The 24,974-nt window shown below is 35.5% G+C and overlaps 2 protein-coding genes across 2 annotated transcripts in view; one reads left to right on the forward strand and one right to left on the reverse strand.

Moving 5' to 3' along the window:
* LOC134251784 (ectopic P granules protein 5 homolog) overlaps positions 1-10,067 on the forward strand; it is a 32,198-nt gene extending 22,131 nt beyond the window's left edge. The window contains 14 exon segments of the mRNA XM_062734200.1: positions 218-412; positions 918-1,049; positions 1,286-1,367; positions 1,475-1,599; positions 1,983-2,175; positions 2,462-2,632; positions 4,706-4,881; positions 5,567-5,746; positions 6,016-6,173; positions 6,428-6,627; positions 6,881-7,129; positions 7,409-7,628; positions 7,983-8,189; positions 9,275-10,067. Of these exon segments, the coding sequence (XP_062590184.1) occupies positions 218-412; positions 918-1,049; positions 1,286-1,367; positions 1,475-1,599; positions 1,983-2,175; positions 2,462-2,632; positions 4,706-4,881; positions 5,567-5,746; positions 6,016-6,173; positions 6,428-6,627; positions 6,881-7,129; positions 7,409-7,628; positions 7,983-8,189; positions 9,275-9,584 (2,598 nt within the window). The 3' untranslated portion in view covers positions 9,585-10,067.
* Positions 10,068-19,098: 9,031 nt separating this feature from the next.
* Positions 19,099-20,934, reverse strand: LOC134251785 (uncharacterized). Its single transcript, XM_062734201.1, has 2 exons — positions 19,876-20,934; positions 19,099-19,768 (listed from the first exon to the last, which is right to left on the reverse strand). The coding sequence occupies exons 1-2, from the start codon at positions 20,201-20,203 to the stop codon at positions 19,125-19,127; spliced, it is 972 nt and encodes a 323-aa protein (XP_062590185.1). The 5' UTR covers positions 20,204-20,934; the 3' UTR covers positions 19,099-19,124.
* Between the last annotated feature and the right edge of the window lie 4,040 nt (positions 20,935-24,974).

Raw genomic sequence — 24,974 nt, forward strand, 5'->3', positions numbered from 1 at the left:
TGTGTATTCCACATGAAAATTCTTTTATTAAATATTATACAAAATTCATTAAAGAATTACAAGCATCTAGCATTCTTAAATCTGATAAATAAATGTGCACATTTGTATGAATTTATGCATATATTATATGTATTGAGGAGATGTTCATGAATTTATGCACATGTATTTAGCATATTTTGCATGAAGTTATGCACATGTATAATGTAATTTTTTTCAGGAGTTCATTGAGAAAGATCCCTCCCAGACTGAGATAGTTCTACAGTTTTCTCTGAATTCCCCCGCCATGTCAGGTCTGATGTCGCCTCACTTTGTCCCCATCAACAACCCCCACACCTACGTCACCATGTACGAGCGACTCGTTCAAATACTGCAGCAGCAGAATCCAGACCTCGTCTTCATGCTTCTCACAAAGGTAAGAAGTTTGATCCATCTTGAATCATTGCTTTCACCCTTTGTGATTCATACATTTTGTATTTCTGTATGTTTGAAATTGTTGAATACCAGAAATGTACTGAACCAGGTGCTTTATTTGAGTAAAACTTGGATATCATACACACTTTGACTTCCCTGTCATGTTCAAGACATTGAGTACTTATTTATTTATTATCTTTAGTTTGAGGGACTTTGTCATTTATTGTGATGTGTGCTGTATATACCATATATACTCGCCTATAAGTCGGTTGTATTTTTTAAGCTTATGTTAGAAAGAATGACTTTCTTAAATATCAATCTTTTGATATCTCGCCTATAAGTTGGACATAGAGTTTTGGACCAAAGTTAAACTCCCAAAAATCCGACTTATATGTGAGTATATATGGTGGGCTACAAATAAAATGCAATTTGACAGTACAATTAAGGATTTTCTAGTAACTACTGGTACATGTCCCTTAAGAAGGTATCTTTTTCCCTTGTTTCAGTTTGAGATTGCCCAGTGGCTACAGACAAGGTCTCCAGCTCCCATTGAAGTCAAGAGATTCGTAGACATTCTGGCCTCAGGACTCTACAGCTGTGGGGTGGATCCAGATACTAAACATGGCATGGTATTTGAGGTAAAATGTCTCTAGTCATAAAATGCCTACTTAGACCTTACATTCTTGTGTAAGCATTCACTAAGTGTTTCTTTCTCAAAATGATTTTAGTAAAAGAGAAATTTACTTTAATAAAGCAAGTTACGGAAATTGGTTTTAAAAATATGTTATTGCCTGAATTAACCTTTTTCGTAAATGCCTCTTTATGAGACATATTATTTTGACATTTCTAAATATTTTTAAAATTAATATTTCAGATATATTGCAAGCATCTTAGGGCAGTCCTGAGACATAATTTCCCACAAAATCTGAATTATGTTCTGAACATAATCCTTACAGGTAATCTTAAATATGAAACTTGCCTTGTTCATTCCAGATATAAAAAGAGGTTTTCTAAATGAATATATATATTAGTGACTCATGATCATGAATTTGAATACTTTCAGGTACAGCAAAACAACAGATACATCCAAAATGCTGGCAGATTTTACAGGAGTACTGTTTTTATGGTAGTGGGACTGATGTCTCCTCCAGACGGACTGATGTTGGCTCTGACATGTCTACAGAACAGGTGAAGTTTTGATGAAGGCTCTTTACTTTAACTGTTTCATTCATTTTCTCATTTCATATAGTTCAAGGAAAAGTCAGTGTTTGTAATTAAAAATATAAAAAGAGCATCTTCAAGTTAAACTTGATTTTTTTTTTAAATTCTTTTGTAAATGAATGAAATATTATTGATAACAATAATATATTAACCAAAACTTTTCTAATGCAACAAATCTCTGCAGAGTTAGCAGGATGGAAAAAAATCCCTTTTATGCCCTTTTTATCATAATTTTACAAAAGAGTAAGATTTTTTTTGGCATAAATATTTCCCACTTTGCAGTCCAAACTTTGTGTCTGACATTATCACAATTACTTCTTATGTTTTTTAAAATTTTTTCGCTGACACAGACGAAGCATTGCCTATCGACTATCGGCTGTTTCTTCCTCCAGTTGCGGACTTCTTCCTCCGAGTTCGGATCATTTGGCCTTTATCCCAGCACCACCCTGTACGTGTCACACATCACTCAGCTGATACAGGATCTGATGATCTGCTTCATAAACAAAGTCCTGCCCACTCTTCAGGAGACCAACCCAGCTCAGGGTAAGGATCTAAATTGTAGTAGATTCGTTTTATTCATTAGTTTATGTCATTGAAATATTGCTTTTTTGAAGTGATAAACACATTACTATAAACCAGAAAGTTTTCAGCATTTAACAATCATTATGTTTATTGTATTCTTTCAAACTGATTGTTAATTTCTAAAAATATTGCCTTCTTTAAACTTTAGACCCCCCCCCCCCCATAAAAAAAATAATTTAAAAAAAATCTGCAGAAGAAGAGAAATAACATCTGAGAAGTTAAAAGCACTTCTGGATTTATTTTTCAGTTTTAGATGTAATATGGCAGACACACATCATGGCATTCGCTGCCTGGATTCAGCCATTAGAAACGGAGACTTCCCCTCTGTTGCCATGGATACAAGCTGATAGTGAGGCTGGGAAGAAAATGGTGGAAGCCTTTGTTTTTGTTACTCAGTACCTTCATCAGGCATTCATTAGTGAGTTTTTAGCTCTTCTGAGCCAAAGACTCAAAGAGCTAATGCTATGGCCATTTGTGCGTCGTGCGGTGTGCGTTAACTTTTTAGAATATTGGCCATAACTTAAGAACCCCTTGGCCAATTATTGTCAAATTTGTCACAGGGTATCCTTGGCCCCAGGGCTACCATTTATACTAAAACTAGGGGTTGGACCCTAAAACAAGGAGAGATAATCACGAAAATAAAACCAAAAGTACTGGTTGCTAAAAAATCTTCTTCTCCAGAACCACCTGGCAGATTTTCACCAAAGTTACATACAAGGGTCAGGATATGTTGAAGATTAAAAATTGTTCAAGGCATGACCCTGGGGCAAAGGGCGTGGTCTCAAGGTCACTTTAAAGTTGACCAAAATTTACACTTATTATAAACATTGATATTTTGCTTACTATAAAGACTAGGATCATCAAATCTTGTAAGTTGATGCATCTCAGGACTTGACATCATGTCAGTGCAAAAGTAGGTCATGGTGACCTACTTTTTAAATTTTACGGGCTTTTGTTTTCAAATTGATTTGGAGGCATATTTTGGACACTTTAAGGCCTATGATCATAAAACTTTGTCAGTTGGTGAATCTTGGGTCCACAAAAAACAACAACTTAAAAGTAGGTCATCGTGACCTACTTTTTGAACTTTATGGCTAATCTTTTCTAAAACATTTAATCCCATTATTTCAGACACCGAGAGGTTTAGAATCACCGAATCTTGTAAGTTGATGCATCTTGGGGCTTTAAAACATAATTATCAAAAAGTAGGTCACTGTGACCTACTTTTTGAACTTTGCAGGCATTTGTTTTCAAATTGTTTAAAAGGCATATTTTGAATACTATTAGACCAATGATCATCAAATTTTGTCAGTTGATGCATCTTTGGTCTTCAGAAAATGTCGACCAAAAAGTAGGTCACTGTGACCTACTTTCAACATTTTATGGCTAGATTTAAGTATCTCGGATACTAATTGGCTTAGAATCATCAAAATTTGTCAGTTGATGCATCTTGGGTTTTCGGAGATTAACGACCAAAAAGTAGGTCATTGTGACCTACTTTTGACATTTTATATCTATATTTAAGTATCTCAGGTACTTGTTGGCTTAGAATCATCAAACTTTATTAGTAGATGCATCTTGGGTTTTCGGAGAATGTTGACCAAAAAGTAGGTCACGGTGACCTACTTTTGACATTTTTATGGCTAGTTTTATGTATTTTAGGTACTATTTGGTTTAGAATCATCAAACTTTGTCATTTGATGCATCTTAGGTTTCGGAGAATGTCCACCAAAAAGTAGGTCACGATGACCTACTTTTGACATTTGATGGCTATATTTAGGTATTTCAGGTACTTATTGGTTTAGAATCATCAAACTTTGTTATTTGATGCATCTTGGGTTCTCGGAGAATGATGATAAAAAAATAGGTCACTGTGACCCACTTTTAAATATCTCAAGTACTTATTGGCTTAGAATCATCAAACTTTGTCAATTAATGCATCTTGTGTCCTCAGGAAATTTCAATCAAAAAGTAAGTCACCATGACCTACTTTTAGTATTTTATAGTTACATTTAAATATCTTCAGCCCTAACTGGCTAAGAATCATCAAACTTTGTCAGTTGTTGCATCTTAGGTCTTAGGATAGATTGTATAATTTATCAGAAGAGTGATTCAAGGCCCTTGGGCCTCTTGTATAGAGACAGAATAAAATGGAACCTTTATGAAGATTGAATTTTTTTTGCTTATTTAATCATAATATTATAAAAAAAAAGTTAATAACAGAGAATGTCTATGTACAGTTAAGATATTTTCTTAGCAAGAGGAAAAGATTATGAGTTCACTGTTTTACAAAACGTTTTTTTCATACAAAAAATTTTTTATAAATAATTGTGTACGTACATAGATTGTTTTCCAGTTACAAAAAATTGATAGTCATGAATGGATTTAAACTGATGATTCATAAATGAATTCAAAATTGTTATCAATAATAGTTTTGTGAGGATTACATTATGAAAGATTGATGACACAGATATTTCTTTTATACGTATAGATATAATACCACCATACCAGTCCAATCCCCTGATAAGGGTGTGGCTGTATTTCTGTGACGTGTTATGTGGTAAACAAGTCCCAGCACATGTGACCAATGTATACAACCAAGAGTTCTCAGAACTGCCGTGGGAAACTCTTAAACCAAACACTCAGGTCCTGGACTCAATGATGCAGGTAGGTATTCATGAATGTAACTGCTACAATACCAAATTTCCCTCATAATTAACCCTTTCACAGTAACTACGGTAAAACTCTTTTTAGGGCAAATTATTCAATAGAATATATCATATGTAGCAGTGCCACAGTTTTTGAGAAACAGTTTATACCAGTAAATAGTCATTTGGCTAAGCATAAAAGAAAATAGAATTAAATTCTAATGCAATAGTTTTGTAAAACACTTTTTTATTGGCTAATGCACTGATGTTTGAAGCAGTAAAACGAGCATTAACGAGCGTGAAAGCTTTATCATTGTGACGTCATAATAGAGCGACGCAAAAACACAATGCTCCGTGACGTATTTTATGTAACAAAATTCATCAAAATAAGACGTAAACAACAAACAAAATGCATGGATTGCATTAGAATGGAAATAACTAATCTTCTAATTTGGTATTTGCGACCGTTAATGCTGATTTAACGGTCACAAACATCCGTTTTACCGGCTCCGCTTACGCGTCGCCGGTAAAACTCAGTTTGCGACCGTTAAATCAGCATTAACGGTCGCAAATACCAAATTAGAAGATAGTTATTCCCTAATTGACAGAATATTGATGAATTTCCTCAGCAAATTTTTGAAAAATTGTCAACTTTTAGCAACTTCAAATTAGGTACTGAATACATTTTTCCTATCATTACTTAGCTGAAGGACCAGAACTGCCCTGAGAGTTTTGACCTTTTGGCCTCTGTCGTGTGTCGCCTGGACTGGACAGAGATATTGTCTTTCTACAGTCAGTGTTACGGAGGGCAGGGAACCAGTCGAGTCCTGGCCTGTGTTCTCCTTCTGCTGGTACAGTGTTACGGGGACCAGAAACATGTTGAGGTAAATATCAAATTCTTTACAGAACTATAGATTGAGAATAGACTTTGCTATGTCTCGAAAACCTCTAAATGGTCCAATATAAGTTACTTTGTATGCTGATTTATTCCATCCTTGTTTATTAACGATGAATTCTTAATATTGAATCACCATTAAGGTAAATGTGCTTTTTGTAAAGTTTAAAGAAAAAAACCTAAACTTTAATGACTAATTATTACTAACAGTGCTAAAGAACATGAATCATTTAAAATTAATAATCTCTTTTATCCCAGATTCCAGACTTAGCTCAGAAGACTCTCACAGCGGAGACTTTTGATTGGTCAACTTTGACCTCTGACCACTACAGACATGCCAGTAATTGGTTCTTACAGACATGTGATCCCCGATGTGTTTTAGCAGAGAGGTCTGCCTCTTCTGCACTGGGTTTAAGGTAAGAAATCCTTAAATTCTCCTTTGTCCTTTGCAGGATTTGATCATGTGACCAACCCACTTCAATTCCCAATGAAGTTTCAACTTGTATTTATTTCTTTAAAAAAGACAGAGCAATTGCTACTACTTGAGTTGAGATTGTTGTAATATCACATTTAACTTCTTTTTGATACCTGTTAATATCAAGCATTACTTATTGTGGTAACATAGATAGCATAAAATTTTTCAAATGATCTTTTTGCGCTATAACTTTAGGTTGTTGAAGGCAGCATCGGGGTTCAATGTTCAGTCATCCATGACTTGGACCTCTGACCTTTCAGTTAAGCGTCAGTGTTACGTACACAGCGTGGTTCAGCTGATGTGTCAGTGTACGTTTGAAGTAGATGTCAACCTGGACACCATTTCTATGATTCTTATGAATCTGTTGACAGAGGTGGAAACAGTCACCAGTGCAAGTAAGAAAACTGTCTAGTATCTACTATCTACACTTCTCAGATTATATATTATTTGTTATCCCCTTGCAAGTTAAGGACATGTTAATGGCACTATGCAAAAATTAGGTCCATATCAGGTCAAATCCATGTCAAATAGCCAAGATTTTGAACCACTAAACATTCATTTGAAAAATAATTCTTTCAATGTTCAGAGGTGAGTGGCACTTTTCATACAGGATTTGGTAAAACAGGAGCAATTCTTTTCTAATTTTAGTAACGGACATTCGACTACAGGAAGAAGAGAGTCTGGACTTGGTGAAGGAGATATTTGCCCTTCTGAATAACTGTAATCCCGAAAATAATTCTGTGTCTGTTGTCATGACAACCATCATCCAATGGCTGCAGTCCTCGCCGCGGAGCATTCTTCTGATGCCATGTGTGAGGGTGGCCTCAAGGTGTCTGGCTTCTCACAAACATATTGTCATCATCGTAGAGGAGTGCATACATGTGTATTTTAAAGGAGGTATGATATCTGTGTACTCCTAATGTAAGATGGTTTAAAAACAGACATCATATGTTAATCTTGGTGAATGCAACATATTTACATTATCTTTAAAAAAATTTATGAATATTTGCATTAAAATAATGTTTAGCATGATAAAATTGAAAAAATTCAAAAGAAGTGATTTTGATAGTTCTCAATCACATATTTCTTGCAAAATATTTTGCTTACAGATATGAATTTCAGCTTATCATTAAAGTAAATTATTTTTTCATAATGATATGAACATTATATCTTTAGGCCTGGATCAAATACCAGGAGGGGGTTGGGACCACGTTTTAGCGGCCATGCAGATCCCTGATCTCAATATTGAGGATTTCCTGAGAACTGCTCTAGAGGAGGGGACACATTTACTACTGTTCGGATACATTGTACAGAAGCTTCCTCTGTGCCAGCAGTTAACAGATGAACAAGTTCTGATTGGTCAGCTCCTGAACTGGATCACTCAGGCCAAACCAGTGTATGTATCCTGCATTTTGAAAAAATTTCAATCTGATTTTAATTCTCGTAACTTTAAAGGAGGTGACTTGACTATAAATGTTAATGTAAAGTAAAACCCATTTCTAGTAAACAATCTTATAATAAATAGACTCTTACTGCAGAGTGTTTTTCATTCCCCATGACTTTAAAAATATAATTATTTGTTAACATAATGGTTATAATAGTTAACCTTACAACATAGCAAAATCATTCATCCCAGCACTTTGTTATAAGCGTGTTTTAATGTTCACATATTTCTGACTGTATAACAGCACACTGAAGTTTTTTTGGAGAGAAATTTAAACATTGCTCCATACTTTCTTATATTTTCCAGCCAGGAAAATGAAAGCAAGTTACTCTTGCTGTGGTTTAAGACTCTGGAGCTAATACTGAGACAGTTGGACTATGGATGTAGTCACACTACGATAATCAAAATGTTGTCTTCCCTGGTGACCTCTCTGCACTTATTTGGTGAAGACAGGGCAAGCAGTGGCTTGCTTGGTGCTATAGGACTTGGAAAACGTTCCAGTCTCTCTCCTGTGTAAGTAACTTGTGTAAATATTTACATGCATGAAATAAATTTTTGTACATTTAAGAAATTCTTACTGTAGAAGCACAAATTTTCATGGGGATAACATTTTGTTGATTTGTTATCAAAAAAGGATTTGGGTGCATTCAATTCTGTTGTTTTGAAGGTATTCCTACTCAAAATATGGTCATAAAAATTTTCGTGGGGGATTAAAATTAATTGATAATATATTGTTAACAACGTAATAAACATGATGCTGTGGAATCATTAATGTTCTCGGGGGACCAATGTTCGTGGATTTTGTGGGTCACCCTTATCCACAAATTTACATCCTCAAGAACGTTTATTTTTTTCAACATATTTATTTATGGAATCATGCATATACAAGTTACCCACGACCCTCACAAATTAAAGTGATTCCACAGTAAACAAAATTCAAACCTCAAAGAATATTATAAATGCTTTTATTAATACCTCTACTGTAATTACTTTATATAAAATTAATACCATAAAACTGTCTATTGCCCCAAGAAGAGACAATTGCCCTAATCTGAGGACTACTCCCTTGAAAATCGGAGCTACTCCCTGGGACTATCCCTCATGAATATTTATCAGTAATTTTAACCAATCAAAGTGTTCAGTGGGCGGAGCGTTCAAGGAATCTCGAGTCTGTGACGTCAGGTTATTAACAATGTAACTATGACGTCAAAACATTTCGAGATGCGATGTCAAAATTATACTTGGATACGAAGACAATGATAATTCTTCGAAATGTCGGTGAAAATACTTTTTAAAAATAATTTAATTATTTTAAGGTGCTACTTATCATATGATATGTTAAACCACATACATTTGTAATTATGCCTCTACAGTGTTTATTTTTAAATGTCGGAATATCTGATAAAAAAAAAATAAATCGCCTATGATTGTTTCGGTGTAATAAAACCTCGAGAAATAGCAAATTTATCGGCAGTAAACTAAATCGCCGCCTTTTATAATACCCATTCCATAACTGTATCATAATATTATAGATAAGTTAGAATGTGTAAGTAAATTAATTATAGATGGAGATAAATTGTATGAAATATATGTTGCAGATTTCGTGTATCATGTCGAGCCTTGGCAGCCATGATAACTCTACAGGTCTATGATGAAATGAGACTTCGTTTGCAAGCAGGACAGTCATTGGCTAACAATGGAGCAACTAAACAGGAAGTGGGAGCTCTTCTGTCTATGAAGACAAATAAAGCATACCAGTCCTATAAGAATGAAATTGAAATATTGTGTGATTTGGTTCAGAACGAAAACTATGGATTACGACAGACATTAAATTTAATCCACCAATTATCTCAGATGTTTTACAGAGAAAAGGAATATTTATCTGTAATACATACATTTGACAAGTAAATATTTGTAAATATTTTTCACCTCAAAGTCTTTATTTTTTTTTGTTTTTCTTATATTTCATTTAGTTTGATGTTCTTTTGCTTATGTTTATGATATATAGCATAATGACTAGTATAAGGACCATTGTATAATGTGATTATTATGATATATGGCTAATATGTAATTTAAATTTGTAATTCAAAATAAAAATGTGATATTGAAGCATTAATTATCAGTATGGTGATATCAGTTGCAAATGAAGATTAAATGGCAGGGTTGTTATTATTATTTTTTTGTATGTATGTGCATTTAATTTTACATATATTTAAGAAATGGGAGACAAAAGATTTTGTTCAGTTAAGAAGAAAATACAAACTAATATCTTGATTTATGAGCTGCATTTGGACAATTTACTTAAAAAATATAAAGTTTAAAGGAACTTTAAAAAAATATTAATGTATAAGTAAATGTGGGTAATCTTGCCTTTGTCAGAGTGTTAACTTTCTTAAATGACATTTGCAGCAAGTCCTATTTCTCAATATTTATAATATTTTATTTATTTGATATCAGTATACAATTTTTGGATGTAGTCAGCTGAGAAAAAGATAAATTACATGTATGTAATTGGAACAATAAAATTATTGTAACCATCAATAAAGTTTTTGTATTGCATAACTAGAGTTGATATATAATTCATCTGCTCATAGCATGTATAGCTTAGAAGTGTGATGCATAATTTTTTTCATTACATAACCCCAAAAATACGTATATAAACAAAATGTTCAGCTTTTTTTCCCACCAGAATTTGGTTTTGTAAGTTAAAAGATGTTGAATTTTTTTTTTATTTCACAGTGCTTAAATGATCTCAAAAAAAAAACATTAAAAAAATCTTCTTCTTTACTCCTGGACATCAAGCACTCAAACTGTTGACATGATTGTAATCAGCATTGAGTTCTCTACCAAAATCGTGAAATTTATGGCCCCAGGGTCAGGGGTTCTGGTGTTAGGGCGGGGCTCCATAGATCATATAGTAAAAGTGCATTATTTCTTTGAAAATCTTCATCTCTGCAACTGGGTATTAAATAAATTAAGTAAGTAAATAGTTATGATGACCAAGAGTGCTTCTTCAAAAATTGTGAATTTCATGGCCCCTGGGTCATTGGTTCTGGTGTTAGGGCAGGGCTCTATTGATTATATAGTGGAAATACATTAATTCTTTGAAAATCTCCTCCTCTGCTCCTGGGCTAACAGTACATAGTCTGAAGATGAATGTTTCGAAATCTGCTCTGTGGTATTAATCAACCATTTATGATGAAATGAAATTCATGGTATTATGATAACATATCCAAAATTTGAAACGTGTGGCCCCAGGGTCAGTGGTTCCTATGTGGTGGGGTGCACGACTGGTACAGTGGAAATGCATTTTCTCTTTGTTACTCTGATCTAACTCTGGGTATTAAGTAACTAGAGTAAGCATTCAAAGGGTATGATTATGATAAGCAATTGTGCCTCTTTCAAAATTGTGAATTTCATTGCATCTAGTTTAAAACACGAACCAATTTCAATTTTTGGAAAGTTGTTTCATGATACTCAGGTAACCTATAAGGCCCTTGGGCCTCTTGTTTTAACTTCTCAGTGCTTAAACGATCTCCTTAAAGTTTTATTTACAAAAAAGCTCATGCGAGTTAAGTTCTCTTTAATCAAAAAAAAAAACAACAAACAAAACAAAGAAGTGTGTTGTTTCCCTCATGGCTTTTTCAAATTTAAAATTCATGTCGGATATACCTCTGTGATTTATGCTGATCAATGTGTTCAGCAAGATTTTGTTTGAGTGTGTAGTTTATTTTGTAGTGTTCCCTGTTTGAAATATTTTTGAGTTTTTGTTGTGAAAAGTGATTGCTGGTGTAAAAATTCTTGTATAAATATACATGTATCTTGTTTTGTTATTCCCCTAAAGAATAAACTATGAAGTAATATAACCATTTTGTTGTTAGTAACATTTTAATTTATTTTGATCGCATTCAGGTTCATTTGAACTGTTTTTAGCTCACCTTAACCGAAGGCTCAATTTAAGTGAGCTTTTCTGATCAAAGTCCGTTGTCTGTCATCGTTGTCGTCGTCGTTGTTGTTGTTGTCATTGTTAACTTTTCACATTTTCATCTTCTTCTCAATGTTTGTTCAAATCATGACCCCGAGGGATAGGACAGGGACATTAGGGGGGTCAAAGTTTAACAGGAATACATAGGGAAAATCTTTAAAATTCTTCTCAAGAACCAGTGGGCCAGGAAAGATAAAACTCATGCGAAAGCATTCTCTGGTAGTGTAGATTAAAATTGTTCAAATCATGGCCCCCAGGGGTAGGGAGGGCCATTATGGGGGTTAAAGTTTAACATAGGAATGTATGGGGGAAAATCTTTAAAATTATTTTTAGCTCACCTGAGCCGAAGGCTCAAGTGAGCTTTTCTGATCAAAATTTGTCCGTTGTCTGTCGTCGTTGTTGTCGTCGTAAACTTTTCACATTTTCATCTTCTTCTCTAGAACCACTGGGCCAATTTCAACCAAACTTGGAACAAAGTATCCTTGTGTGAAGGGGATTCAAGATTATTTAAATGAGGGGCCACGCCCTCTTCCAAGGGGAGATAATTATGAATTAGTGAAAAATTAATAGCATTTTTAAAAAATCTTCTTCTCAAGAACTACTGGGCCAGGAAAGATGAAACTCATATGGAATCATCCTCAGGTAGTGTAGATTGAAATTTGTTCAAATCATGACCCCCGGGGGTAGGGTGGGGCCAAAATGGCTGATCAAAGTTTTACATAGGAATATAAAGGAAAAATCTTCTTAAGAACCACTGGGCCAGGAAAGATGAAACTCATGTGGAATCATCCTCAGGTAGTGTAGATTGAAGTTAGTTCAAATCATGACCCCCGGGGGTAGGGTGGGGCCAAAATGGCCGATGAAAGTTTTACATAAGAATATATAGGAAAAATCTTTAAAAATCTTCTTCTCAAGAACCACTGGGCCAGGAAAGATGAAACTCATGTGGAATCATCCTGTTTTAGTGTAGATTTGTTTGTTTTTTCAAACCCCCGGGGGTAGGGTGGGGCCAAAATGGCCGATCAAAGTTTTACATAGGAATTATTATAATATAGGAAAAATCTTTAAAAATCTTATCTCAAGAACCACTGAAAGTTGAAACTCATGTGGAATCATCCTCAGGTAGTGTAGATTGAAGGAGTTCAAATCATGACCCCCGGGGGTAGGGTGGGGCCAAAACGATCAAAGTTTTACATAGGTCAATATATAGGAAAAATCTTTAAAAATCTTCTTCTCAAGAACCACTGGGCCAGGAAAGATGAAACTCATGTGGAATCATCCTCAGGTAGTGTAGATTGAAGTTTGTTCAAATCAAGACCCCCGGGTTAGGGTGGGGCCAAAATGGCCGATCAAAGTTTTACATAGGAATATATAGGAAAAATCTTTAAAAATCTTCTTCTCAAGAACCACTGGGCCAGGAAAGAATGAAATTCATGTGGAATCATCCTCAGGTAGTGTAGATTGAAGTTAGTAAAATCAAATCAATGCCAAAATGGCCACAAAGTTTTACATAGGAATATATAGGAAAAATCTTTAAAAAATCTTCTTCTCAAGAACCACTGGGCCAGGAAAGATGAAACTCATGTGGAATCATCTCAGGTAGTGTAGATTGAAGTTTGTTCAAATCAAGACCCACGGGTTAGGGTGGGGCCGAAATGGCTGATCAAAGTTTTACATAGGAATATATAGGGAAACCTTTTAAAAATCTTCTTTTCAAGTACTTTAAAGCCATGCTTAGTGATATTTATAGGGAATCATCTTAGGTAGTGTAAATTCAAGTTTGTTAAAATTATGACCCCCTTGGGGGGTTAAAATTCATGCCCCCTCCCCCCTCAGTAAACTTTCAGTTCTGATCTGATATGTGCTTTTTCCTAGCCAATTGCTCAGGTGAGCGATGTGGCCCCTGGGCCTCTTGTTTTCAAGGAAAGATAAAACTCATGCGAAAGCATCATCTGGTAGATGTGTAGGTTCAAGTTTGTTCAAATCATGACCCCCAGGGGTAGGGTTGGGCCAAGATAAGGAGTCAAAGTTTAACAAAGGAATGTATAGGGAAAATCTTTAAAATTTTTCTTCTCAAGAGCCACTTGGCTAGGAAAGATAAAACTCATGTGAAAATATCCATTGGTAGAGTAAATTCAAGTTTCTTCAAATCTTGACCCCCAGGGGTAGGGTGGGGCCATTATGGGGGGGGGCAGGGTCCCATAGGGAAGTTTAACATATGGATACATAGGGATAATCTTTAAAATTCTTCTTCTCAAAAACCACTGGGCTAGGAAAGATGAACACATGTGGAAGCATCCTCTGGTAGTATAGGTTGAAGTTTATGCAAATCATGACCTCTAGGGCTAGGATTGGGCCACAGTGCATTTCAGGATTTTAATACTAAACTGATTTGTGCTTTTTACCTAGCCACAGTACTAAGGTGCGTGATGTGGCCCCTGGGCCTCTTGTTATAGTAAACGTATTAAAAAAGGTAAAGCTGTTGTTGACATGATGATGAAAGGACGATTCAGTAGAATGGAAATAGCGTAATAGGGCAACCAAGCACTTTTTTCTACAATTCAAATAAATTACTCAATATTTATGTCCACTGTATATGAACACATTTAATTTATTTCTTATTCATGAAAAGCATTTTCATTTAACATTACTTTAATGCTGCTTATTAGTCATCTGAATGCATAGATTTCTAGTGCAGAGGCTTTCCATCAATAAAACATGCAATGACATATATATCAGTTATACAATATCTAAGATTCTCAAAAATTTTTTAAGTCACTTGCATACAGCTGTGTTGCTACTGTTGCAGCCCCATCAACGGCCTCAGCCAAAGCTATCCCTGTGTTTCGATCACCAGCTCGGTACACTCTCAGGAGGGGGGGGGGTCCACATTGACGATCAGTTTGCGCATTGGTGGTGGGTATCCAGCTGCTAGTCTCTCTCTTATTCAAACCCAGCATCTTTTGGACTGCTGCTCACCTGCTTCTCCATGTCACCCCTAGCCCAGGCAACATCCTCTTCTGTGCTGGGAAGCCTCTTCATTCAACCTCTTCTGGATATTTCCTGGTTTGCCATCCTTTCTCCCAAAATTCTCCCAACATTCTGCAAGCAATGTCACATTCTGCTTTCATGGCCTTCATCGAATCTTCCTTCCCAGGAACTTTCAGCTCTATGACAACGATATTTTTTGTACTTAATGACCACAGTACCATATCAGGCCTGAGATTAGTTGGAATTATCTCTGATTTATGTCAGTTTTTTAGCTCACCTGAGCCGAAGGCTCAAGTGAGCTTTTCTGATCACATTTTGTCCGTCGTCCGTCCGTCTGTAAACTTTTCACATTTTCGACTTCTCAAGAACCAATAGGCCAATTTTAACCAAACTTAGTACAAAGCATCCTTGGGTGTAGGGGAGATTAAATTGTTAAAATGAAGGGCCAAGTCCCCTTACAAAATATAATCAAGAAAAGATAAAAATAGGGTGGGGACTAAAAAATCTTCTTCTCAAGAACCACTGGGCCAGGAAAGCTGAAACTTATGTGGAAGCATCCTTGGGTAGTTAGCTATTAAATTGTTAAAATCATGACCCCCGGGGGTAGGGCGGGGCCACAATAGGGAATCCAAGTTTTACATAGAAATATATAGAACAAATCTTTAAAAATCTTCTTCTCAAGAACCACTGGACCAGGAAAGCTGAAACTTATGTGGAAGCATCCTTGGGTAGTGTAGATATTAAATTGTTAAAATTATGACCCCCGGGGGTAGGGTGGGGCACAATAGGGAATCCAAGTTTTACATTGAAATATGTAGAACAAATCTTTAAAAATCTTCTTCTCAAGAACCACTGGGCCTGCAAAGCTGAAACTTATGTGGAAGCATCCTTGGGTAGTGAACATATTAAATTGTTAAAATCATGACCCCCGGGGGTAGGGCGGGGCCACAATAGGGAATCCAAGTTTTACATAGAAATATATAGAACAAATCTTTAAAAATCTTCTTCTCAAGAACCACAAGACCTGGAAAGCTTAAACTTATGTGGAAGCATCCTTGGGTAGTGTAGATATTAAATTGTTAAAATCATGACCCCCCCCCCCCAGGGTAGGGCGGGGCCACAATAGGGAATCCAAGTTTTACATAGATCATATCTTTAAAAACCTTCTTCTCAAAAACCACTGGGCCAGGAAAGCTGAAACTTATGTGGAAACATCTTGGGGTAGTGTAGAATCTAAAGTTTTAAAATCATAAAAGGGAATTTTAAGGGGGAAGTGGGGCATGATAGGTATAGCAAGAGGGGGAATCTGGTAAAGAACTGCATCACCCAAGTTACTCAGGTGAGCGATGTGGCCCATGGGCCTCTTGTTTCTTTTACCTAAACCCACAGCCAGCTTCCATTCGTCGTCTGCCAGGTTAAGTATTCCAGAAGTCTTTTCTCTTCTTATCTGTTTCACCTTATTTTACAATGCAAATTTGTGGATGTTTCACTGTTGTCGGTTTGCTTTTATTCTTCCGCTCTTTCTCCATAGTGTCTGTCATCTTTTGTACAATATAATTAAGACTTCATGTGTATCTTCACTGTGAAAATGCCACCTGGCAGCAGGATAGAATGTGCTGTAGGGATCCTTTTTCCAAAAAAAAACTTCAAGCTCCAAACAGCTCTTTTTTAAATTTAAAACAACTCCATATCATTATTCGTAGGGAAAGTAGTCCCGGAAAATTGACACTGTATGGAGTTTGGGACATTCTAGAAAGAATATGACCTAAAGGCTGTCTCTATGCACCGAGTTGAAAGCCACAAAACCACAAAATGAATGGTAGCATTGCACTCGTTGACTTGCTCCAGGATGTTCCTAAGAATTGGTATCTGATTCACATTCCCCCTTCTTGTCCGGATCCCTGCCTGCTCTTCCTAAGGATATGGCCAACTCCAGCCTGTATTCTGTTAAATATTTTGATGAGTTTTCTGCTTAGTGTTTGGATATTGTGATGATAATTCTGCCTAGTGCTTTGCTGGCTAGGGACAGCAATGCCACCCCCTTCAGTTGTTGCAGTCCTGTATCGGTTGCCTCTATGGAATTTTGCAGATCAGTCCTTTGGTCCATTTTTTGAGCGCTTTCTCCTTCCATGTCTGGTAAAGGTCTGCTTTAGTTCCTGGTTGGTATGAATCAAGTCTACCTTTGACATTCATTTCTGCTGTTATGAGATCTGCTTCAGGGATCCTCTCATTCCGAAGGTTCTTCGGTGCACCCCATTTCCTGTATTGCATTGTGGGTGGCCCAACTAAGATGTCGAGCTCTTCTCTCTCATCTGCTCATCTTGTGGTTTTTGTCAGCTGTTGTGCTATGCTGTACGCTTTTTTCTGCGTCCTGTTCTCGTCTGCTGTATGTGTTCCTTCAGCTTTTTCTGCCATCCATCTTCTCTTGTTCTCTCGCACTTTTCTTGATTGCTTTGTCTTTCTCTCTGTAATTTTCCTTCAATCTGGTATTGACTTTTCTGATCTTGTGCTTTCATTTTGTCTCGATGTTTTTATTCTTTCAACCTACATGTGTTTTCGCTGATTCAAGGTTTGCTTTTTCTTTTTCTGATGCCAAGTATTTCCTCTGTTGAATTCACATATCTCAGGGATGCTATCTTCTGCTGCATCGCGCTTCTTCATTTTTTTCAATATCGTCAGTCTTTTCCATGTGTTTTCTAATGCCTTTCTCACGCAGTCATTTAACTTTGCTTTAATTTCTCTATTTTGAGACTCTCTACATCAAGTCTTGTTTTCAACCGCTTTTAATTCTTATGTATGCGAAGGCGTAGCCTGATTCGGGTGTTCACCAGGTAGTTGCTGCTGTTGGCATCAACTTCCCTCCAGACTTTCATGTCAAGAACAGATAATCTCCAATAATGCGAAGGTGGTCAATCTTGGTGTCTCAAAGGATCTTGTGGGACGCTGGGATTCCATAAGGCTTCATACATCGTCGTCTTACTGCTATTATTGGCTATCCCCGCTTCACCCGGTCTTCTTTGATGTCCATTGTTTCTATAAATGCCATTTTTTTCGGGAGAAGGTAGTCGGCCTCCTGCCCCACCCCCAAGATTGGAGGACCAGTGGTATTCTGTCATGATGTGCTTCGCTAATGCTGGGTTTGTCCACGGCACCTTCTTTAGTCCTAGTCGTGCAGCCCAAGGGGGGGGGGGGCGCCCCCCCCTTAAATCCGCCCGCTTAGATCAACATTTTTTAAATCAGCTGAGAATGGAATCGAACCCGGACACTAAAACTCTTCATGATGAGACTCTGCTCTCTATCTTTCTGAGCTATACTGACATAAATTTAAAACCGCATGATAGAAATACGTTTTTGCATTTTTGGTAATTTTTTTAAAAAAGAATTTCAAACTCTGGGACAGGGGTTCTTTTTTAAAAAAATCTTATTCAAAAATATTACTTAGATCAAAATTTTTTTAAATCAACTTTGGAGCAGGCCTACCTTGAAGGACTTCTACGCCAAATGCTTTACTAAACTTTAACTTTACTGAAAAAAAATTGGTCCAAAATGCAATTTTGAAAACAAATTTGACTATTATACGATAGATAACAACTACTTTTTAAAATAAGACTTGAAAAATTGCATGCTCTCTCTCTCTCTCTCTCTCTCTTTCCCCCTTTCTCTCCTTAATATTTATAGATGCAGTCTTTTGTAACTACATGTACTTAACATCCTTATTAGTAGTCAATCAAGAAAATTGTCTATGGAAGTGTTGTTAAAAAACTTTTTATCAAGGATAAACATTAACTCTTTATGTGTTAAATTAATGTTTGCATTTTAAATACTTGTATATAAATCTGCACAATGTACTACAATTATCTTCACCTTTATCGGTGCGATTGAGACCGATTGATATAACGCTACACTGATTGTTACACAATATCAATATCATTGCTATCAGTCAATTATAAATGCGACTTATTGATTTAGATGGATTCAATCTGATTAAAATGCGATGATATTGATCCACTAGATAACTGGTATGCGATGGTATCAAGCATCTTATTTGAATTAGACAGAATTGATTTTGACTGCCATTGTTTTCTATCAATACCCAATGTAGTGGGATGTTGTCAATTTGACCTTAACTAGAGTCAAGCACACGTATGTTGACAATTTTAATTGTCACTAATGATAAAAACTCCTTTGCATTCAAAATTAACAGAAGTGAGTTTGGACTATTTATTTCAAAATAAACTTAAAAATTCCATTTAATCTGTCATATACTAGTAAACGAAATTTAAAACATGACTTCATATGAATATACAGATATGCAATGTAACAATTCAGGAAGGGGGTGGTAGGTCAAGAGTGCGTGGTTATATTTAATAACTTTGCTATTTTTACCGTCAGTGACTCTACACAAATAGAATGTCAACATAAAATCTATTCAAGCATTTGTAAAGTTATATATAAATGCTTATTAATATTTTTTATATTGCGTTATCTTTTTGAGTTTCTTTTAACATATGCACTTCGGATTCTGTAGTTGACAATCTTTCATTTATTTTCTTCATTTCTTGATTTATATTTTTGATATCGTCTTTTGTTGCCATATTACTGGATACATCGGTCAGTATGGTATTAAATATATCTTTTAAATTACTTTGATACATTTCACTCTGAGCTACATCCTTTGTGAATTTCGATAAACAGTCATGTGGTAGACGAAGAGCATCAAAAACTTTGTCTATAGGCGTCATTATACAAGATCCGTATGATGTTTTAGCAACAGCTAATCCAATGCATCTTAGAACCAGAGGATTGTCATGTGAAATAAAAAAGACGAATGATCCAGAGTCACCAATGTCTATAAATGGTTCTCTTGAATCAGATGCTAAAGAAGGATCAATCTGTGGAAGAACTTCCATTTGTTTGCAAAGTGTTATGGAAAATTTTTCCTCTATCACTACGTCTTGGAAATCAAAAATACGGGCACAACTTCGTCCAATTTTTAAAGAACCCAATGTAATTCCAGTATTTGCACCAATCTTTAGGACTGGTTTCCGAAAATTATACATTTTAATTTGCTCCACCTCCCCTTTTACGAAATTTGGCATGTTCTCTTTAGAAAACCCTGTAATACAAATACATGTAGCAGGTTAATGATATACCACATATGCTTATTATTTATAGAAGAAATATCACTCGGAGATCAATTAGCATATATTCATAAATACATACCTGCTCCGCTGAATTGCTCAGTGGTGTAGACCTTTGCAAATTCTCCATTGCATGGTTTCCGATCTTGCTCGGTTATTTCAATCAGAGCAGCATCTATGCTCACTTCATGTACCGTTCCGTGTTTGAATTCAATGTTCTCTACACTTCCTCTTCTTATTTTTTGTTTATCAGCAACTTTTATTTCTCTTTTCCGTGCATATTTGCCCAATTTCTCTTTTGTCAGTTCAGCTATGGGCAAAACAACATGCGCACATGTCAGGAAGCACTGCCTCTCAGGGTTTTGAAGGGTAACAAAACCACCCAATGTGCCAGATTTTGTCATGTTCATCAAATTTTCCGTTTTATTTCTTGACTCATTTGAACTGGATAGACTGCAAAGGTACAAACAGCTTCGCGGACGTCTATTCGATGACCATCAAGTGCAGTTGGAAATGCCTCTTCCCCGATCGGGGTCACGCCTTTTACATGACAATAAATGACAATCGAAGGGACTCTATCTATTCTAGATCTGTTATTAGGAGGATGACTTGAATAACCAATAGAACACACACTTGATGTATTTATCAACGAAATATTGCTATGTTTACTAAAGAGAGAATTAATGTCACTGTCTTTAATTTGGACACTCAAAGTGCTGGCTGAGTCGTACACATCATGAATCAACAGCCTCGATGCTTCATCGCTACACTCATTGGCGCAACGTACCAGTAAATGAAGACCCCAAAAGGTATAACTCAGGTCAGATGGTTTTGGTGGATTTATGACAACAACTATTGTGTCGACCCCATAATGCTCTTTTCGTTGTCGACCAACCCATATCCGCAGAACATCACATTTATTCTTAATGAATGCTTGGAATTTAATCTTGATTTTTTTCAACAATAACATGACTGCTGAAAGAGTTTTCTGGTTTCTCCATGCAAAACTTCTCACAAATATTTCGCATATCTTCATCTGATGCAATTAAAAGAGCAAACTTTATTAACTGTCTGTTTTCAGATTTGATTCCTTCCCATATGATTTTTTTCAAATTTTCAAAATCTGAAGTTTCATCGTTTATTTTGTTGCGTTCTTCAGATTTCCTAATATTTGTCACTGAATGTGATCGACATAAACCTTCTTCAGTTCTTTTGTCCCCATAATTACGTTTGTTGTATGTAGATGTTGTATCTAGCGCACACAAGCGAGTAAATCCTTTTCTTAACGTAAGTTCAGGAAGATTTTCTTCAAAAACTTCTAAGTTGCTTTTAACGGGACGTTTTAGGGCTTTTGACAAAGGGACCCAATCATGTCGTCTATTCGTTCTATGCCTGTCTTTATCTAAAATAGCACGTTTATCAAGAAATAAGATTTTTTCGTCAATACTACTCTGAACATATTTCAATGATTTATTCAATGTTAACCCTTATCCATAAACAAAATTATATTTACATTTCCTAATTGAAGAAGTAATAAATGTAATAAAACTAATTAACTTAACCAGAAAGTGGTCCATCCGAATAAGCACTATCAGGCGATGGTGGTCTTGAGGATTCAAAGGATGACCGAGGACTTTGTAAAATCTGAAAAGAAAGAGCGAGTGCAGTGTATTGTATTTGATATAAAATTTGTGTCGAATCTTTTATCATTTAAGTAATAATTCGAATTATGAAGAATTATGTTCATTTCTTGAATGTTTTATACTAGAGTTTTCAGCTAAAAAGATAACTTTAAATGACATCAAACCTACCCCTTGTGTTCTACGGTTTATAAGTCCATCCATTTCTCTTTTGAGGTAGTTTTTTCAACGAGCTGTTAATCCATAAATAATACACATTCAATAGATCTCGTTTACATATTTTGCTGATTTATTTCAACTGCCACACAAAGCTTTTGTTAATAAAATCAACTTTGTTTAGGTTCGAATTATATAACCACCACGCTCTCAGTAGCAATACAAAAAAGTACCATAAAAGTACATGTATCTTTATTTTGACAATAAATACATGTACATTTCAAACTATATTTTAAAATACGCTATATAGGGGACTTTTGAAATATTGTGAGTTGTGAAGTTTAAAAGTACAAAATGGGAAGTTTAATAAAACCCAAACCTTCTTTTTGTGTTTTCTTTTCTTTGAAAATCATTCCCAATCAGAAAGTTTATTTGACAATTTTTTTTACAACAATTGTCAGCGATTTTGAGCAATAAGAAGCAAATAAAACAGCTGCTGATTTTCATTTTGGTTTTTCAAAACGTTTTCAACAAATGCCTTCTGAAATCATAAGATAAAACAGCTCATCATATGTTTTTCAGTACTCTTAGATAAAAAAAATGTTCCCATTTTTTCTCACTAGTCAAAACATTTTGAAGATCTTCTGGATACACTCAAGTATTATATGAAAACCTTTTAATAAAAGTAATTTCACCGATAAGTTTGCTTGAAAAATACAGATAAAATTTCTTAATGATTTCTCAATTGACATGCTTTCTATAAAAATATTCTGAATCGCAAAAAGCACCAGTCTTGTATCTAAGTCAGCGTCAGCTCTAGAGTCGAGAAGTAAGAAGTGATCTAAGTCAAGGCTTCGAACCTCACTGTGGGACGTTGAGATCGCTCCTTCGGATGAGACCGTATATATAAACCAAGGCCTCGTGTCGCAGTAGTTGCTGGCACGAAAAAGATCCCTCCCTGCCCAATGATCCTAAGTGCCGAGTGTATAGGACAAAATTTGCAGCTCTCCACCGGCAATTGGTGGCGTCACCATATGAGTAAAACATTTTCGAGAGAAACGTTAAGCAATATACAATCAATCAATCAACCTTTCAAGATGAGGGAATTATAATTATTGATAATGGCTATGAAACTATCAGTTTCTGAAAAAAAGAATTTCAAAGTGTTCCATTATTTATGATGAATAGCCAAAAGAGTGCAAAATATAGGTAATTGCAGTCATAATGTTGAATTACATATCATTTTAAATATTCATTTAATTATTATATTTTTATATGACTTACGTACGTTATGATATTTCTTGCAGGGCGATCGATATCCCATCTAGTCCATGATTAAAAGACCACTTCACAATTCTATATCCAGAAATAAGTCGGCGATACAACAACCAAAACATCGATTCTGTCTAAAAACAGGGTTTCGTCCTATAAATTTTAGTATGTATTAATTTAAATAACTTATCGACAGAGGAATTTGAATTGAAAGATACATAAGTAAAAAAAAACTTATCAGTGTTGTATACCTGTTAGGAAGATAAGAGAACCGATAAGTGCTAGCTGAAATCAGAACTTTAAATCTTTTTTGAAACTTCCTTTAACTCCGCAATTTTTAAATGATATAAGATTAACGGTAAACATCAAATGATAACAGAGATTTAGCTGTATTCCCCTAGAGGTATACGAGGGGTTATCAAAAAGTTGGAGGACTGCTTCGATAAAATTAAACTATGTAGTGTTTACCTATAAAATTATGTAACATAAAATAACGAAAGTTATAACAGTGTTGAAAATTTTAATTTGATACGTTTATGTATCGTCATCGAACACCCTACGTAAGGATTGACTTTGCGTCTCTAGAGCAAACGCTCTAAAATTTAAGGTAATGAAAATTGTTTTTGCCCGTCCGTTCGCCTATCTCCCTGTGTGTCTTTTAACCTTCTTATGTATTTTTTCGATTTCTTTTCATTGTCTATATAGCTTTCGATATATGAGACATTTGTCGCTTTAATAGTTGGGAGAGGATGCTCCGCTTTTTTTTTTTTTGTGATACGGGTATATTTTTGTACACTTGTTTAACACAAAGGAAATAATACATTAAAACCGAGCAATCGATTTCTGGGCAAAGAATGTATCAAAAGCATGCAGTTTTTGGTGATTATAAAATGCTTGAATCTTTTCTTTTTTGGCCATATATATTGGAGGCAACCAATTTTATATGTAATAGTCACATACTGGGAGGCAAATTTTTCGTTGCATAATTGTTTAAAAATGTTTTCTCAGGAATTATGCTTAAATGTTACATAGTCTCCCAGTCTTTTTATTCAGTTTCATGTATTACATATATATTATATGTTGTCATTTAATAATAAATGGCATTGTTTGGAACAACAACCAGGATGTCCCTGCCCACAATTTTCTTGCAATCATAGGGTACCGTATAAGTAGAATTTTTAGAGAGGATTTAATTTTGGCATTATTAGCGAGGGTGCAAAGATCGCTAAAATTTAATATCGCTAATTATTAATATTGGTTTATTTGTAATAGGTTCTTTAGTGAGGTTTTTAAAAATCGCTAAAATTACATCTCGCTAAAAATAAATTACCCATTTTTAAGGTTAAATCGCTAAATTTGCGTCTCGCTAAAATTTCCACTTATACGGGTATTTCATTGCTAGATTGGGCCCTGAGCATGTACCTCATTCATTTCATGAGCAAACAAACAGAAATGGAAACTGTCTTGCTGAAATTCTCGTTGAATTCGGACTATTAGCAGTTTAACAAGCGCCCTGGAAAACTCTGGACATTCAAATGTAGAGCATCCAACACACTGAGACAACTTGACTACATTCTTCTTCGTCAAAAATGAAGAAATAGCGTTCATAATGTAGAGGCGTACAACTCCTTTATCACAGTGAAGTCTGACCATAGAATAGTGTCTGCGAAGATCAAGCTCAGTCTAAGAACCTCAAAAAAGCTCAGTACGACTGGAAACAGTTCTCCAAGAACCCTGAGCTTCAACGAAATTACATAATCGCTTTGGAGAAAAGATGTCAGATACTGGCTGATGAGAGTAACAGCGAAAGATACGAAAAGTTTGTAAAGGCCAATCAAGAAGCAAAGGAAGAATGTCTCCCGAAACGATCTAAATTCAAGAAATCACTTAGGTCATCCGACGCCAGAGTCTCTAAAGCTCGCCAGAAAGCCCAAGAAGCCCAGAGGCAGTATGAGTCATCAAAAACTGATGTGGACAAAGATCTATTAGTCTGAAGCAGTGAATAACCTTTATCAAAATTACAAGCTAGCACAAGAAGAACTAGCTGAACAGATCCAAGATATTGAAACTGCACATGAAGAGCAAAGATGTGGAGATACATTGAAAGTTGTTA

Source organism: Saccostrea cucullata, unplaced genomic scaffold, assembly GCF_032062105.1.
Source record: "Saccostrea cucullata isolate Sc308-1 unplaced genomic scaffold, CSIRO_AGI_Scuc_v1 ctg118, whole genome shotgun sequence".
NCBI lineage: Eukaryota > Metazoa > Mollusca > Bivalvia > Ostreida > Ostreidae > Saccostrea > Saccostrea cuccullata.

Coding starts and splice junctions, on each gene's coding strand:
- LOC134251785 (XM_062734201.1), bottom strand. CDS start 20,203: ATGAACATGACAAAATCTGGCACATTGGGTGGTTTTGTTACCCTTCAA. Junction 19,769..19,875: donor TGAGCAATTCAGCGGAGCAG/GTATGTATTTAT, acceptor TTTGTATTACAG/GGTTTTCTAAAGAGAACATG.